The sequence below is a fragment of the Cyrtonyx montezumae genome, unplaced genomic scaffold (genome assembly GCF_038088225.1).
Source record: "Cyrtonyx montezumae isolate F1298 unplaced genomic scaffold, pur_monq_1.0 scaffold_9, whole genome shotgun sequence".
In the NCBI taxonomy this organism is placed as follows: domain Eukaryota; kingdom Metazoa; phylum Chordata; class Aves; order Galliformes; family Odontophoridae; genus Cyrtonyx; species Cyrtonyx montezumae.
Genome location: NW_027072100.1, coordinates 4194789 through 4211183, shown reverse-complemented (window position 1 = coordinate 4211183; position 16395 = coordinate 4194789). Strand labels below are relative to the sequence as shown.

The 16395-nt window shown below is 56.0% G+C and overlaps 2 protein-coding genes across 3 annotated transcripts in view; both read left to right on the top strand.

Moving 5' to 3' along the window:
- Positions 1-2798: 2798 nt before the first annotated feature.
- On the top strand, positions 2799-5495 carry SLC32A1 (solute carrier family 32 member 1). The gene is made up of 2 exons (XM_065754181.1): positions 2799-3176; positions 3970-5495. The coding sequence occupies exons 1-2, from the start codon at positions 2799-2801 to the stop codon at positions 5155-5157; spliced, it is 1566 nt and encodes a 521-aa protein (XP_065610253.1). The 3' UTR covers positions 5158-5495.
- A 6293-nt stretch (positions 5496-11788) lies between these two features.
- SGK2 (serum/glucocorticoid regulated kinase 2) overlaps positions 11789-16395 on the top strand; it is a 358288-nt gene continuing 353681 nt past the window's right edge. The window contains exons 1-5 of one of the 2 annotated variants that reach the window (XM_065754162.1): positions 11789-12046; positions 13916-13985; positions 14909-14966; positions 15711-15760; positions 16284-16341. In XM_065754162.1, coding sequence (XP_065610234.1) covers positions 11920-12046; positions 13916-13985; positions 14909-14966; positions 15711-15760; positions 16284-16341 — 363 coding nt within the window. In that variant the 5' untranslated portion in view covers positions 11789-11919. Of the gene's footprint in view, positions 12047-13915; positions 13986-14015; positions 14202-14908; positions 14967-15710; positions 15761-16283; positions 16342-16395 lie in introns of those variants that run through there. The other variant, XM_065754163.1, reaches the window with a different exon arrangement.

The following is a 16395-nucleotide window of genomic DNA, read 5'->3' as shown; positions in this document are numbered from 1 at the left end:
GGCAGCGTATTTTCTCCATCTGCACCTGCTGAAGACGTGGGGTCTGGGCGGGCTGCTCCCCTGGGGCTGCTCCCCGAGCGGTGCCGGGATCCCCCTCCCCCCCCTTCTGCGGGGGGAGCGGTGCCCGAAGCCCCCAGCTCCAGGCACAGGGAGCCCCCGGCAGCCGCAGAGCAGGGGCTGCAGCTCGTTGCTGTGCTCTCTCCTTTTAGCTCCATCTGAAACGATTTGCGGCTCAAACGCTCCCCCGAGACCCCCTAACCTTTGGGTAAGGTTTGGCTCCGCGATCTTGTTTGCGTTAAATAGGAATTAGGAGGAGCACTGGAGGGACGCGGCTGCAGCCCTGAATTCCCCATCCCTGTATTCCCATCCCTGCATCCCCATCCCTGCATCCCCCACCCCCTCATCCCTCCAATCCCCCATCCCCGCATCTCCCCGTCCCGCACACCCCGTTCCTCCCAGTCCCGCTCCCGGCGGAGCAGCGCGCTGTTCAGCGGAGGTAAATGCCCCGATCCTCCTCGCCATCACTCCGTACCTCTCTTTTTCTTCTCTTCCTCTGCCTCTTTCCTCCTTTTCCTTCCTTTTTTTTTTCTCTTTTTATCTCCCCTCCTTTCGCTGTGTTCTATCCCCATTTTCAGCCGCCGGCAGAAGTTCGGGGGCGATTTTTATTTCCAGGCTCCCACGGACAAAATCTCCTCCTCCCACCTTCGGACGAGGGGAAGCGATCGGGGCTGCCCGGGGCGCGGTCCCCACGGCGATCCCACGGGGCTGGGGGGGAGTGGGGGGGCTCGGCGATGCCCCAGGATCTGGGGGGGATTTGGGGGTCGATGAAGAGCCCAGGTGCCCTGCACCCCTCGGTGCCCGCAGCCCTGAACCAGGCGGCATCCCTCACTCCCCCCCCGTTTATCTCAGTGTCTCTGCACGTGTACGCCGGAGGTGTGAGGGTGTGCGGGGGGGGGAGGAGGGGGGAAATGCCCGAGTGCCCCCGCAGCACGACGCGATTTGGGCGAATTTTCGTTGTTTCGTCCCCGACGCCCTCTGCGGCCCCCGGGAGTAGATGTCCTTCTCGTCTTTTACAACGAACTTATCGTAGGCTAAATTAAAAAATATTATTATGAACTATAATAATAATGAAAATTAAAAAAGAAAAATCGTTGCATGAACCCCGAGGTGTTCATCTTCGCAATCTGCCGCTTCGTTGTTGGTTTGTGGTTTTGGATTTTTTTTTTCCCTTTATTTCTCGACCTATTTGTGCACTGATTTGTGCTAATTCCCACCCGGGGCCGTGCGAGCCCCATTGGGGCCGGGCCCGGAGGGCGGCGGCGGCCGAGAGACCCTCGTGGGGGGCAGCCCCACTGCGACGAAGGCTCTTTTTGACGCATTTCAGCCGCTTTGCCCTTAATTCCCTTCCTGCTGCCGTCAGAAGGAAAAATAAATAAATAAAATAAAAAAGAAAGGGTGTGTGTGTGTGGGGGGGGGGGGGCGGTATTTGAGGCGTTTTCTGGAAGCTCCGCTCCGTGCCGCACCCCAACCGCAGCCCTACCCCTCCCCCCTCCCCAAGAGTGGCATCAGGAAATCATTCAGCGTTGGGCTTTCCGTTGTCTGTAGTAGTAAAACAAAAATGCTCATTGTTACCTCCGCAAAGCGGCGGACCAAGCAGGCGCTCCCCCCCCTCCGCTTCGGGGACGTCTGTCCTCTCGTTTCTCCTGACCCACGGAAGCGCAGCGCTGCCGTCTCCCACGGCCCCGAACCCCCAAATGCCGCCGCTCAGATCCCCCGTGGCCGTGGTGTGCAGTGCGGGCTGCGCACCTCGGGGGGAATTAAACAAAGAAAACTCGCGGAGGGCTTTTCTGTTCGATAGGACTGTGAGCGTTCGGGGAAACAAAACGGACATTTTTTTGAAGAGAAACGGGAAATGTCTCCGCAGACGGAGCAGAGCCCGAGGAGCGCCCGGTGCCGCCCGCGGGTCGGTGCGGGGCAGAGCGGGGACGCTGCCGTCGGTGCTGCCCCCGCTGCCGCCGGGCTCCGAGGGGGTCGCGAGGGGTTTTGGGTGGAAAAATGACAGGCGAGGGGCGGCGAGGAAGCGAAATTCGTTGAGAATCTATCGAGAGCCGCGTGTCCGACCCTTCAGTGGGGCTGTTTTCACTCTGCTGCTCGGATCGCGGAGGGGGAAAGGGCTAGAAGCGGGGCTGCGGGCTGCGGGGCTGCGGGTCGGGGGTTGCGGGGGACTGCGGGGCCGGGGGGGCCGCGCTGCGGCGCTGCTGGCGGGGCCCGGCGGGCGTGGGTGTCACCGTGCCGGGGGGGGGGGGGGGGAGGCTGGGCTTGGCCGGAGCCGCTGGTACCTCCCCCAGAAATGCAGCAATCCTCTCCCCTCTCTTCTCTCCGCGAGGTGGGCGCACTGCGATGGAGACGCGGTTCTCTCTGCCAGGGGCTCGCGCCGGCCGCCCGCTGACAGCCGTCGGTTGGTGACAGCCGCCGTCCGGTGACAGCCGCAGACCTGTGACCGCCGCAGCCCGGTGACAGCCGCCGTCCGGGAGGGGACCGGCGGAGAGGAGAGGAGAGGAGCGGCGCGGAGCGGGGCGGGCGGGCCCGCGGCTTCCCGCAGCGGTGGCATGCCCCACGGCAGCCCGCAGCGCAGCCGCTCTCCCTGCGCTCGGGAGCGGAGGTAGCGGTCCCGCAGATCCTCCCGCAGCCGCTGCCGCCCTTCTCCCGGCGCCGAGGTCCCGGCCGCCGCCGCCCCCCCGCCCGCCCGCCCCGTCGGGTCTCTGCGTCTCCACGGCTCCTCGAGCCCGACAGCCGCCATGGCCACGCTCCTCCGCAGCAAGCTGTCCAACGTGGCCACCTCGGTGTCCAACAAGTCCCAGGCGAAGATGAGCGGTATGTTCGCCAGGATGGGATTCCAGGCGGCCACCGACGAGGAGGCGGTGGGCTTCGCTCACTGCGACGACCTGGACATGGAGCACCGGCAGGGGCTGCAGATGGACATCCTCAAGTCCGAAGGCGGTGAGGAGGGTGGTGAGCAGCCCCTGGAGGGGGACATCCACTACCAGCGGGACGGCACCGGGCCGCTGCCGCCCTCCGCCTCCAAGGACGCTGGGGTCTGCTCCGAGCTGTCCGGGCAGGGCAAGCCCAAGATCACGGCGTGGGAGGCGGGCTGGAACGTCACCAACGCCATCCAGGTACGGCCGGGCACCCGCTGTCACCCGCACCGGGAGGCGAGCCCCGATCCCAGCCACATTCCCATCCCCGGGCTCAGCGCTGAACCCCTTTGGTGGTGTCGGGATGCAATACCTGTCGGGAGAAATAATGATAATGATAATGATAATGATAATAATAATGATAATGATAATGATAATAATAATGATAATAATAATAATAAGGGGTAAAAGAGAGGGAAAAGAAAGAAAAGAGGCGGAAAGGGGGAAAAGAAGAAAAAAAGGGAAAAGGGAAAAAAAAAAAAAGAAAATGGGAGAAAGAGGGGAAAAGAAAAGGAAATAATAACCTCCTCTCTTCCCCAGATTCAAAACAAAACGTTTGTATCACTTTGCCCTGCCTGCCCCCACGGCAGTGTGTGGGGTGGGGGTGGCTGCTGGGGGGGTTGTGCTGGGGAGGGCTCTGTGCCGGTCCCCCATGATGGCACCGGGAGGTGACGGGTTCTTGGGGCACTGAGCATACTGGGGACACACAGAGCGGAGACATGGGCAAAGCCTGGCTGGCAGAGCTGTGCCTGCTTGCTGTGGGCGCCCCAGGGTGCGATGCTGCGGTGTGCACGGGCGTGATGGCGCGGGCGGTGCGTCGCAGAGAGAAGGGTGCTCGTGTCATCGTGACCGCACGGCGTGACCGTGTGGCTGTGCCATTGGTGTCACTGCGTGTGAGAGAGGCAGGGGCTGTGCGCCTGCTCGCGGCTGTGCGACTGCGTGCATCCGGCCCCTCCATCAGCCGAGCAACAGTTTCCATTTTGTCTCTTCCTAGGGGATGTTTGTGCTGGGCCTGCCCTATGCTATCCTTCACGGTGGATACCTAGGACTCTTTTTAATAATTTTCGCTGCAGTGGTTTGCTGCTACACTGGGAAAATCCTTATTGCCTGTCTTTACGAAGAGAATGAGGACGGGGAGATAGTCAGGGTGAGAGACTCCTACGTGGACATAGCAAACGCGTGCTGCGCGCCCCGCTTCCCCACGCTGGGGGGCAGGATCGTGAACGTGGCTCAGATCATTGAACTGGTCATGACCTGCATCCTCTACGTGGTGGTCAGTGGGAACCTGATGTACAACAGCTTCCCTAACCTGCCCGTCTCCCAGAAGTCGTGGTCCATTATTGCCACAGCTGTGCTCCTGCCTTGTGCATTCCTGAAGAACCTGAAGGCGGTCTCCAAGTTCAGCTTGCTCTGCACGTTAGCCCACTTTGTGATCAACATCTTGGTGATCGCCTACTGCCTCTCCCGGGCACGCGACTGGGCGTGGGACAAGGTCAAGTTTTACATCGATGTGAAGAAGTTCCCCATCTCCATTGGCATCATCGTCTTCAGCTACACCTCCCAGATCTTCCTGCCTTCCCTGGAGGGGAACATGCAGAACCCCAAGGAATTCCACTGCATGATGAACTGGACGCACATAGCGGCTTGCATCCTTAAGGGACTCTTTGCCTTGGTCGCCTATCTGACCTGGGCTGATGAGACCAAGGAGGTCATCACAGACAACTTGCCGTCCACCATTAGGGCAGTAGTCAACATATTCTTGGTGGCCAAAGCCTTGCTCTCCTACCCTTTGCCATTTTTTGCAGCTGTGGAGGTCCTGGAGCGATCCCTTTTCCAGGATGGTAACAGGGCGTTCTTCCCCAACTGCTACGGGGGCGACGGGCGGCTCAAGTCCTGGGGGCTCACCCTCAGGTGTGCCCTGGTGGTGTTCACCCTGCTCATGGCTATCTATGTCCCGCACTTTGCCCTCTTGATGGGTCTCACTGGGAGCCTCACGGGTGCGGGTCTCTGCTTCCTGCTCCCCAGTCTTTTCCACCTCAAGCTCTTGTGGAGGAAGCTCTTGTGGCACCACGTCTTCTTCGACGTCGCCATTTTCGTTATAGGAGGGATCTGCAGTGTCTCCGGGTTCATCCACTCTTTAGAAGGTCTCATAGAGGCCTTCAGAACCAACGCCGAAGACTAAGGAGGGGGCAGAGCTGGAGGCAGCACGAGCATAGCATCGAACACCGCATAGCCATGAGATTCTGCGTCCCTTTAACGAGGAGTCATTGTTTCGTTACATGCATCCGACAAATCCCACGTTATAGAATCTGCGCATTAAATGAAATAAGAAGAGATGAAAAACGCGTGCCCTGCCACCTTTCTAAATAAGCTAAGAGTAAAAGACATATATATATATATTTGTTCTTTCAAATATTTGGAAGGAAAACCCAACGTGGTGCCCCACCCCGACCTCCTCACCAGTTGCCTGAAGCTCTGCCCCACGATTGAGCTGTAGGGAAAGGATCGCAGCTCCCAGCGCTGCCCTGCTGCAGGAGGCACGCCGTGCCGATGGGATTTGTGTTTACACACAGAAGCAAACAGGCTGAGGGTGCTGGGAGCAGCGACATTCCTTTAGGTAGATGAGACCTAGCCTGTAGGAGTAGCCCAGCAAGGCGTGCTGGGGCTGAAGGCCAGCACTGCAGCCCTCTGCAATGTTTACACTGCAGTCACAGCGATGTCAGACTGCTTAATTCTTCCATCCGGATTGACACGAGGAATGGCACTTCCCCTTGACGATGACATTTTGCCTCTGGTTGAACTCACAGACCTGGAGTCCACTTCTCAGTGATTCTGTTCTGTTTTGTTTTGTTTTATTTATTTCATTTCTTTGTTCGTTCGTTTCATTTTGAGAATTATTTCCGAATAATGAAAAGGAAAATATATATATTGTTGGATTCGACGTCGTTCAGGATACAGAAACAAAAGCAAGACAAAACTCATTCTGTGCAGTCTACCAGATCCGTGGAGCTGTTTCCAATGTATGTGTGGTGTAATTGTGGTAAATAAGATGAAAAATGTATATCAGAAAAAAAAAGTCTATCTTTAACATATAATGTGGTACATAAATATATCAAACAATAAAGAGAAAATATATCTGAGGAGCTGGCCTGCTTTGTTGGGCTGGGGAGGGGCAAGGGGAGGGATGGGGCACCGGGTTTGTGGGTATTGGAAGGGGAAAGGGAGGGGGCCAGTCCCCAAATCCCTTACAACCAAAGGTAGGGGAAAGGGAAACAAAACAAATTATGGGACTTGGAGGAGCCCTGGCTTGAGCTGAGCTCCTGATGCCCTTCCCATGGGTTGTGCTGTGCCGTGCCCTGCTGGGGCTGAGCCATGCTGAGCTGCCCCAGTCTGCAGGGGCCTGAGAAGGGAACAGCACAGAACACAGCTGGAGCATCCCTGCCCAGCGCTGGGATAGTCACAGCAGGAGGGGCAGGGGCTGCAGCACAGCACAACACACAGCTGTGCTCACATCTGCTTTGCACCCTTCACGGCCCTTCTCTCCCTGCGTTCCCCATTGGGATCACAGGAAGCACACAGCCCGGGCCGTGCTGCAGCGGCACTGTGCTCTGTGCTCTGTCCTTGTGGGGGATGTGGGATGCTCGTGGGCCAACACAGCCCTTTGTTTTGAATGTGTCAGGGGGCAAAGGGCTGCTGCTAGGGGCACAAGCTGACGTAAGCTGCGGGAAGCGCGTTATTATTCTGGGAGCCCCCCTGGGCTTCGTCTTGCTGTCAGTTCTGCTCAAGTGCTTCCCCCTGTGCTTCCTTCCATCGGGTAATGCATGAGCAGCTCAAGGAGTGAGCCCAGGCTCTGTCCTCCCTGCGTGGCCGTGGCTGTGGTGCAGCCCCCGTGGTGGTACTGTGGTGCAGACGGCCCCCAGCTGCCCAGCACACATCTCAGTGCTGAGCTGGCAGCAGTGACAGCACATGGAGCCGACTCTGCTGGGGATGTGCAGCCTTTCAGCAAGAGATGCAGTGGGGTGAGCAAAACAAAGCCCAAAATAGCAGCAGAAATGGAAGAAAAGGATGGAAAAAGATGATCTCCATTCCAGATGGCTTCTGACTGCAGATACGTAGCTTTTGGTCATGTGCTGCACCATCCTTCAGACCTTCTCATTCTGCAAATAAATGGCACAAAGACCTTATCTGCATCAGGAGGGGACAGGTTTCCTTTATTACTCTGTGTTTTTTTAGCCCCTCACATACAATAGGGGCCCCTATTTGGGTTGGTTCTCTAACACATAGAGACAATACCAAATCCACGTCCTCATGGCTGTGCAGGAACATCAGTGGGAGCTGCAGAGGTGTGAGGGCTCAGCCTGCTGCGCTCTGGGTGCTGGTGCTGCACAAAGGGACCCTATGTCTCTGCACTTCCCCATGCACGGGGACCTGGGGATCTTAGCTGTACTACCTAGGCTTCATGAACCTTTGCAGAATCACAGAACCATTGAGGTTGGGAAAGACACTAAGATCACCAAGTCCAGCCCCAAGCCATCCCACCACATCCCTCAGTGGCACAGTGCCACATCGCCATGGCTCTTGAACACCTCCAGGGACAGTGGCTCCCCCACCTCCCTGGGCAGCAGTGCCACTGCATCACTGCTCTTTCAGAGAAGAAATGTTCTCTAATATTCAACCCGAACCTCTCCTGGCACAACGTGAGGCCATTCCCTCTCATTCTATAGCTGTTACCTGGGAGCTGACCCCCACTTCACCACAACCTCCTTTCAGGGAGCTACAAGGAGCTGAAAGGTGAGCAGCAGTGACTCCTACCCTCACCCTCTGCTCTTTCCCAGAGCCAAGCTGTCCTCCAGTTACCCCAGGGAGGGATTTTCTTCTCCCACCCAGCTCTTCCGTCCCTTGCTAATCATTTACTCCCAGCACAGGCCACTCCTTTTGACTTCTCTTTCGACCTTCAGACTGAATCACCAAAACAAAACCCCAAGGCAGGTGGGAGGGGAGCACTGCCTCCACCACTGCTGCAGGACTGCTGCCCCATGCTGCTGCAGGTAAAGGCACTGCTTTCTCCATGACTTTCCCTTCTTCTCCTGAGGGCTGAGCCAGCTTGGGACAAGCACAGAGATTTTGGCAGAGGGCTCATCCCTCACTGCCAGGTGAGTTGGTGGGCAGAGGACTGGGGTGCACGGGAGGCAGGAGGGAGCAGGGGAGCTCAGGTCTCCAGAATCACAGAATCATAGAGATGCTTAAACTAAAAGAGGGGAAATTCAGGTTAGATGTTAGGAAGAAATTCTTAGGGAATGATGAGGCACTGGCACTGCTGCCCAGAAACGAGTGGGTGCTCCCATCCTTGTTCTGATGGGGACAGTCAGCCCATGGCCACAGTTGGAATGCAATGGCCTTGAAGGCCCCTTCTGCCCAACCACTCTGTGGTTCTGTGATTAAGGTTGTAAAAGACTGAGATCATCCAGTCCAACCCCAACCCACCCCACCGTGCCCACTGAGCACATCCCTCAGTGCCACATCCCCTCAGGTCCTGAACACCTCCAGGGAGGGTGACCCCCCTCACCTCCCTGGGCAGCAGTGCCACTCCATCAACGCTCTTTCAGAGAATAAGTGTTTACTAATACCCAACCCGAAATCAAGCTCATTCCCCAGGAATCACAGCAGAGAAATAGCATCCCCTCTCTTGGAAATACTGCAGGAGGTGAAAAGGTTTTTTGCTTTAAATGTGCACCAAAAATGGGATTTTGATCTTGTGGAGTTCAAGGTCGCTGTGTCCACATCTCTGCAAGGGGACAGGCCCTCTTGGGCAGCAGAGGGGGGGGCTGCTCATGGGACGTGAGTGCCCTTAATGAGGGCAGCACAGCAAGGCTGCTCGTGGAGCCGTCTCCATGCTGCTGAGCCCTGCTCGGTCCGGCACAGACTGCTGCTCTGCCCTTGCCCTAAGGGCCAGTCCTGCACTGCTCTACGATTTTACAGAACCACACTGTCCACCTACAGTCTGTTCATCCTTTGTTGAATCCTCTTAGATGAAGAAGTGGGGTCAGACCTTTTAAAGATTCTCCTGTCCCACTTGACTCTGTCTCACCCCGTCCCTCCTGCAGCACCAAAACCCAGCTCCAAACTGCCCCTGTTGACACCTCGAGTGCTTTGGGTCACCTTTCACTGCTGTCTGGAGGAGACTGACACAGTGCTCTCTGCAGAAGTGTTTATTTTCCCCTTATCAGGGCCCTTCCCTGTAATCCCAGCTGCTCGGCACCGTGCAGTTCCTCTGCAAGTGACACATTTATGATTATGGGAATGGATATTGCCTGATAGGGAGATTAAGATAGCACGCCCTATCTTAATCACACACGTTTCCTGCACAAAAGCTGCATGAAACAATTCCAAGCGGAGTTCACACGTGCAGTGGGGCAGGGAGTGATGCCTGCATGTGCCTTGCTGTGAGCTGCACAGCAGCAGGGCAGTGTGCCCCGCTCCACAGACAGCAGTGCTGGCAGCACCTGGAGTTCTTTACTTCTGCTTAGGAAACCAGGCTAACCTGTGCCAGGGGGACCTCTGTGACTGGTACTCCCCCCATGTTGGCCAATGTTTAATTGCAGCACGGGTTAATGATTTAAGTGCAGAGTTCCAGTGCCAGTTCCCACCGGCACCACCCCCCCATCCCTGCTCTCAGTGGGGAACACGGTGCATGGGAGATGAAGGGCTGTGCTTGTGCTCCTGTCCTGGTGCACAAGGTGATATGTGCCCATAAGACACACGTGCCCTCCAGCACAGCCACCCGTGCTCATCCCTCCTTTCACCGTGTGCTCTTTGCCTTTGCACAGGGACCACCTAAGGACACCTGGGGCTGCTGCCCTGATGCTCACAGCCTGAATGCAGCCTTCCTCCAGTGCCCTGGGGAAGACAAAGGGTAATGGGGTCTGGGGTGGGAGGGCAGCGTGGGAGCAGGCAGAGGGGCTGAAGGGGGGGACACAGCCAGATCACTGCTCCCATTGTGCTCACTGCCGCTGCTCAGAACCCCACGTTCGGTATTTTATGCATTCTGCCTGGCAGAACTTTTCCTTCCAGAAGTGCTCTGCTCTCTCTGGCTAGGAAGCAGTTTTTCACTAAAGGTGCTGCCTGTAAAGAACACTATCAGGGAGGTTTTGTCTGTGATACTGAGGCTTTTATTGAAGAAAAAAAAAAAAAGAATATACTGATTTGAAAAGGGAAGTCAGTTGCTCAAAGTGTTTGGAAATGTGATCAGTTCTTTGCAAGCAGAGAGGAAAAACTGTAACAAAAAAATCACTCCTCCATTAAAACACAGTAGGAGACAGTTTTAAATGCTGAGAGTGCTGATAGCTTGAGGATACTGAGCCACAGCATTGACCTGAGGGAGAGCAGCTCCCGTAGGCACACTGCAGCAGCGAGCACAGCCCTGACACAGGGCGTGGGGTTCCCTCCATCGCTGGCACTGCAGCACCCACAGCCCCGCGGCAGCACACACCACCAGGCAGAGCTGTGCTGGGTGGGCTATGCTCCTGCTGCAGCCACGGGCAGGAGAAGTGATAGGAAACGACAAAAAGCTGCAAGAGACTGCTTTATTTTTAATGACGAGAGAGAGAAGACAGCAGCCCTCCTGCAATATCTGCTTTTGCTCAGAGCTTTATCTCTGGTTCCCCTTCTCTGTGTGTCTGTGTTTGCATTTAAGCTCATTCCTCAGGCAGGAGGAGCACACTGCAAAGAGCTCCTAAACTCAAGCAGAACCAAAGGACGTTTCTAAACTCCCTCCCAACCACGTGACCAAACGCCCAGCTCACTAAAACAGGCAAAATATTGCTCTAAAGCATCTGACAGGACCCCAGCAACCCACAGCCCATCACCCCCAGCTGGGCTCCCAGCCCCCTGACTATATCTGGCAGGTGCTCAGCCCTGCCAGCAGCTGAGTAGCTTTCCTGCTGTCTTTGTAGGGCTGTAGTGTACCAGCTGCACCCAAGGCAGGAGGGGTGCCCATGAGCTCCATGCTGTGCTGCAGGCAGCCCTGCTGCTCCCTGCTGGGGGGTGGGGAAGAGCCCTCTGGGGCCACGGAGCTGCTGGGGGCAGGCTGGGCTGGGCCAGGGCTGGGGAGCATGGGGAGTGAGGGGACTGCATGCTCCCCCACGGCACGCTGCTTCCTGTGCCTCCCAGCACAACCTGTGCTCCCAGGTGCGTGGCCAATATTTTCTTCTGGTTTTGCAGGTTTTAATGTTTTTCTTCTTAGTGTTATTTTTTTAAATCTCTGTGAAGTGCTGTGGGTTTCAGTCACCTGCTGTTTCTCCGGGCTTGCACACAGCTTTCTCTCTAGAAGCCCCAGGGCTGCTGTCTGCAGGCTCCAGCTGGAGCTGGGACAGCTCAGCTCGCATCCTCCTGCTCTGCAGTGCTGTGCAGGCGTTGGGGCTGGGATCCCCAGGAGATTAGTGGGCAAGGAGCTCTGAGGGACAGCTCAAGGCATTTCCTCTAGTGGAGGAGCCCTTGAGGTCTTTCCTCATGCTTTGCTCTGGCTTCTCATGAGTGTGCAAGCAGAGCTCAGCGCTGGCCTGCAGCTCTCTCTCAGATCCATAGCAAGGGGAAGCTGAGCATTTCCTTGCCAGCAGAATCTTGTGTCTGCAGAAGTCCTTCCCACCTTCCCCTGTACTGTTCTGAGCTGAAACTGGGACATCCCCAGGTGCTGTGTGCAGGGTGGGAGCTGTGGGCTGTCCTGGTGGCTCCTTCCAAAGCCCCGCAGGCCATCCTGCCTCACTGAGGGCAGTGTTCCCAGCACGGGAGCAGGTTTGCAGCCTGGGTTAGATATGAAGCAGTGCTGAGAGTGCTGACATCAGGAGGAGGGTGGGAGGCAGCCGCACATGACGCGTCCATGAGGTTGCCTCTCCGCAAGGTATGCGTGCATCGGTAATGTGTTTGTAGCAAATAACGCTGGGCTGGCATGGGAATGTGGGTCACTGCTGGCAGAGCTGCTGTAGGAAGAGGGAGCTGCTGCTGCTGTGTGCTGGGAGGAAACGTGTTACTGAGGGATGCTTCTGGGGGGAGGCTGTGCTGCGGTGAGTGCTCCCGTAAGTAGCAGCTCCGTGCTGGGTGTGATGCTTGCTGGGGAGGGCTGTGGGGTGCGTGGTTTGTGCTCCCGGTGTGCAGTGAGTCTCTGTGCCACGGAACTCCTCAGGACTTGGTGATGCTTTGTGGCCCTGTGCCTGGAGCATCCCTGCTGCCCCTGTGGGTACAGGGAGTGAGGCAGCCGGGCATGGATAACTCGGAGCTCCTGTGTGCTTCCCTGACCTAGTTCTGATTCTGTTGTTCCGTGTACGTGTGCACTGGGAAATCTCTGAGCTTTAGGGGGAGTGGGGTTTGTTAGCAGTTAGGAAAAGCCTACTGGGCGCTAATCTGCAGAGCGATCAGGAGCTGGCCAGGCTTTGCAGGTGAGTGTGGGCTGGAGGTGGCTCTGGGTCTGAAGCGGTATAGGATGGGGATGGACAGAGCCCAATGCTGTGCACGGTGCCTCAGTGCAGAGAGGCTCCTGCCTCAGAGAGAGCACACCTGATGGAATGGTGCCTGTGGTCAGCAGGGACTTGTTGAGCATCTCCACTGGCAGCAGAGGAGCAGCACGGGTCACTGGGGGTGGGGGAGGTGAAACATGTGCATGTCCCTGCAGGGCTGCCTGCCTTTGTTCAGCAGTACTGCTCTGCTTCGCTGCAGCTCCCAGCCCCTCCTGCCCACTGTCCTGTGCTGCCTGCAGGTACTTCTAGGCTACATGGACGTGTTTCTGTGCTTTGCTCACGTGCTCTCTGGTCACCCATGCTGACTCTATCCCCAGCCTTGGGTCAAGGCTGAGCTCCCTGCACTGAGTCTGCACTATCTGCCCAGTCTGTCCGGCAGCATGTGGGGCAGGCAGTGACCTTCAGCAAACCTCAGTGGGCTGGAGAGGAAAAGAGGGGAGTGAGGACTGTGCTTGGTGGGAGGAGCAGGGCACAAACTGCCTGGCTACTGCTGGGCTGTGCTGCTGTACCCACTGCACGGTGAGGTGCTGCTGAATGCCTCATGGGGTTTGCTTTGGTTGCTTGCTTTCCCTGCCTGTTGTAATGTGAATGGGCTATACAGTTGGACTTGGGCTTGTTTCCTCTTGTCTGGGGAGGTGTGCTCTGGCAGCCACTGCTTTAGCCATGGTAGTGCTGTTTTGGTACAGCAGCTTGCTTGTGTCCACAGAAGTGCTTGTTTTTAAGGGAGGGGAAGAAGTGAGTCGTGTGTGGATGTTTTGAACCTTTCCTGAGGGTGAGAATGAGCCTCAGAATTGTTCTGTTATCTCCTGCTGAACACAACAGAGAGCTCCCTTGCTCAGGTTGCCCTCCTCAGGCTGTCCCATGTGCAGTGAGCTCAGGGCTCTGCTTGTCCTCCAGGACAGAGGTGATGGTGATGATGGGTATTGGCAGCAGCTTCTGGGTGGGAATCCTGGTGCTGGCTGCCTTCCCTTGACCAAGGCTCTGGCTCACCTCCTGTGGGCCCTGAAAAGTCTTGTTCAGGTCCCTTGTTACTTGCAGAGCACTGAACGAAAGTGGCAGTGCACGTGCCAGGTGTGTGATGTGTTTCAGTACAGCAGCAACCTTGTGAGCGTTCATCCAACCTCCTGGGGGTTGGGATGGCTGATGGGGTCTTGGTGGTGCCTTGGGAGCACTGGTCCTGCTCTGCCCTGGGGGAGGGAGGGGCATCTGCTCTGGGGCTCCTGCCCTTATCCTGGGAGCTCTTGAGGGCTCCAGGTGGGGTGGGAGTGAGCTGTCCTGGTTCCTATAATTTCCTGGTTATTTTGGTATGTGGGTGGGAGGGGAGGAGGGTGGCTGTGGGGACAGGAGCAAGGTCAGTGGAGAACAAACATGCCTCTGTGCCCGTGATTGCACTGCCTGCTGATTGGCTCTGTACTGCAACTTGCCCTGCAGAATTCATCAAGCACGGCCGCGAGAGGATAGAACAAACCATCAAGGCGTCTGGCTCCAGGCTCTGCTCATAGTGAGTATGGAAATCCCTGGGGCTGAGAGCCCTTTAAAAGCTCAGCCTGGTCACACTGGTGGTGGATGGCACTGGCTGGCACTGGCCAGATGTGGGCTGTCCTGGGGCTGGCCACCAGTGCCTGCTGCTGCCCTGCAGCTCCAGTACTGCACTGCCCCACTGGGTGTGGGGTGACCATGGGTCTATGTGTGGAGCAGGGAGGGGCACTGCTTGCAGGTGAGATTTTGCGGGGGCTGGTGGGGCCCTTGTGCATGGGGTGAAGTGGAGAGAAGGTGAGGGAGAGGGGAGGGAGGAATATTCAGAGCTGCTCTGGGTTTCAGAGACTTGTGGTGCCACAGGGGGATAACGCTTTATGGAGCGGGGAGAATGGAAATGTTTTCTATTTTGTTCCCCTTCCCAAGATCATCTCTTTAATGCTGGCTTTTGCAAGGTGTGTAGCAGAGCCCTTTAAGCAATGGCATATGCTGGGTTGGCAGGACCCAGCGATGCTCAAAGTTGGGCAGATCTAAGCCAACCAGGACACCCAGTGGCTTCACCTAGCTGCACTGCAGGGCTGTGGGCTGTGGCACCCCTTTGCAGTGGGGTGTGTGTCTGCTGGGGCTCTGCTGATCTCCATGTGTCAGTGCCCTACCAGTTGCTGCCATCCCAAACTGAAGGCTAGCTACAGCATTTAGGAAGTTTGTACTTGTTCAAACTCCTTGTGCACTTGTGAAGCTTCTCTCCCCCATGTATGCACCTACTGTCCTGCTTCCCATCACATATGCACCTCTATGCCCTTGGAGCAGAAGTACTACTTGAGGAGTTAGCTGGGGACCTCAGCTGATGTCCTGTGATGGAGGCAGCACGATTGTACTGGTAGGTTGATGGTGTGAAGCTGCCTCTCTTGGGTTTTGTTTTCACTGTTCCCTTGCTCTCCTCCCCAGTGCTGAACGAGTTGCTATTTTAATGGATCGTTCCCGGACCTCAGACAGCAGTGCCCAGGTGAGATCCCAGCTCAGAGCTAGCAATCCCTACCATGGGGATGGAGAGGGACAGGTCACCATAGGAGAAAGGAGGAGTGCCTGGGTTAGCCTGCTGGGAGATCCAGTGCTGCCCTGTCCCGGGGCATGATGCTGGATGGAGAAAAGAAGTCCTCTGTAGTCTTTTGAGTAAGGTATAATGTCCCCAGAATATGTGAGAATGAGATGTATGCATCTGATGTCTTTGTACTGAGTTTCTCACTGGGAAGAAGGAGGTTGCACCTGTGGTGCTGCTGTGTGTAAGGTCACCTCTGAGAGTCCAAAGCTGACAGTTTGAAGTGTGAATGGGAAAGAGCACACTCAGTAGGGTTTGGAGATGGTGCTAATGCTTGCTGCAGGAGTGCTCCTGTGTCTCAGGTGTTCCCTGCTCAGCAGAGGTGGTGAGGAGCTGAGTGCCTTGCTTACTGTGCCAATGCAGCCGATTTCGGATGCATCAAGTCAGAAGCTAAGCCACCTCTCATTCCTTTCTCTACATGCAGGGGATGAGGATTTGGGCACAGACTGCAGTGTGGCAGAGCCTCCAGCTTGCGCATGATATTGCTGCAGAGCTTAGCTCTGTCTTCCCTTTCTCCATCACTTAGTTTACTGATCTGTTGCATATCTCACTGACAGACATTCCTTGAAGATAAGGGGTGCTGTGTTAAGGACAGGAAAACACAGACTGCTGCTTGTTCCTTGTGACTAATACTGCTGTCCTCCTCTCTAGCCTCCAACACCAACTGACAACATCAACCTTGGACCTTCTGCTAACCCAAAGTAAGCTCCCTGCAGAAGCCAGGTAGGGTGTGGAGCTTGCTGTGAAGAGATCTGGCAGGGAAAAGCAGGCAGTCCCTGTGTCTTGCAAGGGTGGTATCTGCAAAAGATTGGATAACTACATCACTTAGCTTCTAACACTGTGCATTAGCTTTCAAGATATTCAGCTACGGCTCATTCCTGTTCCATGATCATCCTCTGTCCATGTTCTCTGCAGCCTCTAATCACATCTCCCTCTTCTGAGGGATAATAGGGTAAAATCTTTCTCATTACTGCTGGCTTCCAAACTGATTTTTCACTCTACACATGAGGACAAGCTTCACAGAAGGTGGCTTCCTGAGAGGCTCAGTGCACTGACGTGCAGCGTGAATCCCGTTTGCTGACTGTGGGGATTACCAGTCCTGTGTCCTTTAATCACTTTCACAAATGCTTCTGCTCCCAAGAAGGGCCATTGCTTTGAAAGTGTTGCTTTTGCATGTTTTCTTTCCTTCTAGAAACATTAATTTGCTTCATTCTTGCCCGACAGTGCCAAGCCAACAGACTTTGATTTCCTGAAGGTTATTGGCAAAGGAAGCTTTGGAAAAGTAAGTAGGCTTTTACTGATGGGCTGTCGCTTTTTAGAGATGCTTGACTGAAGG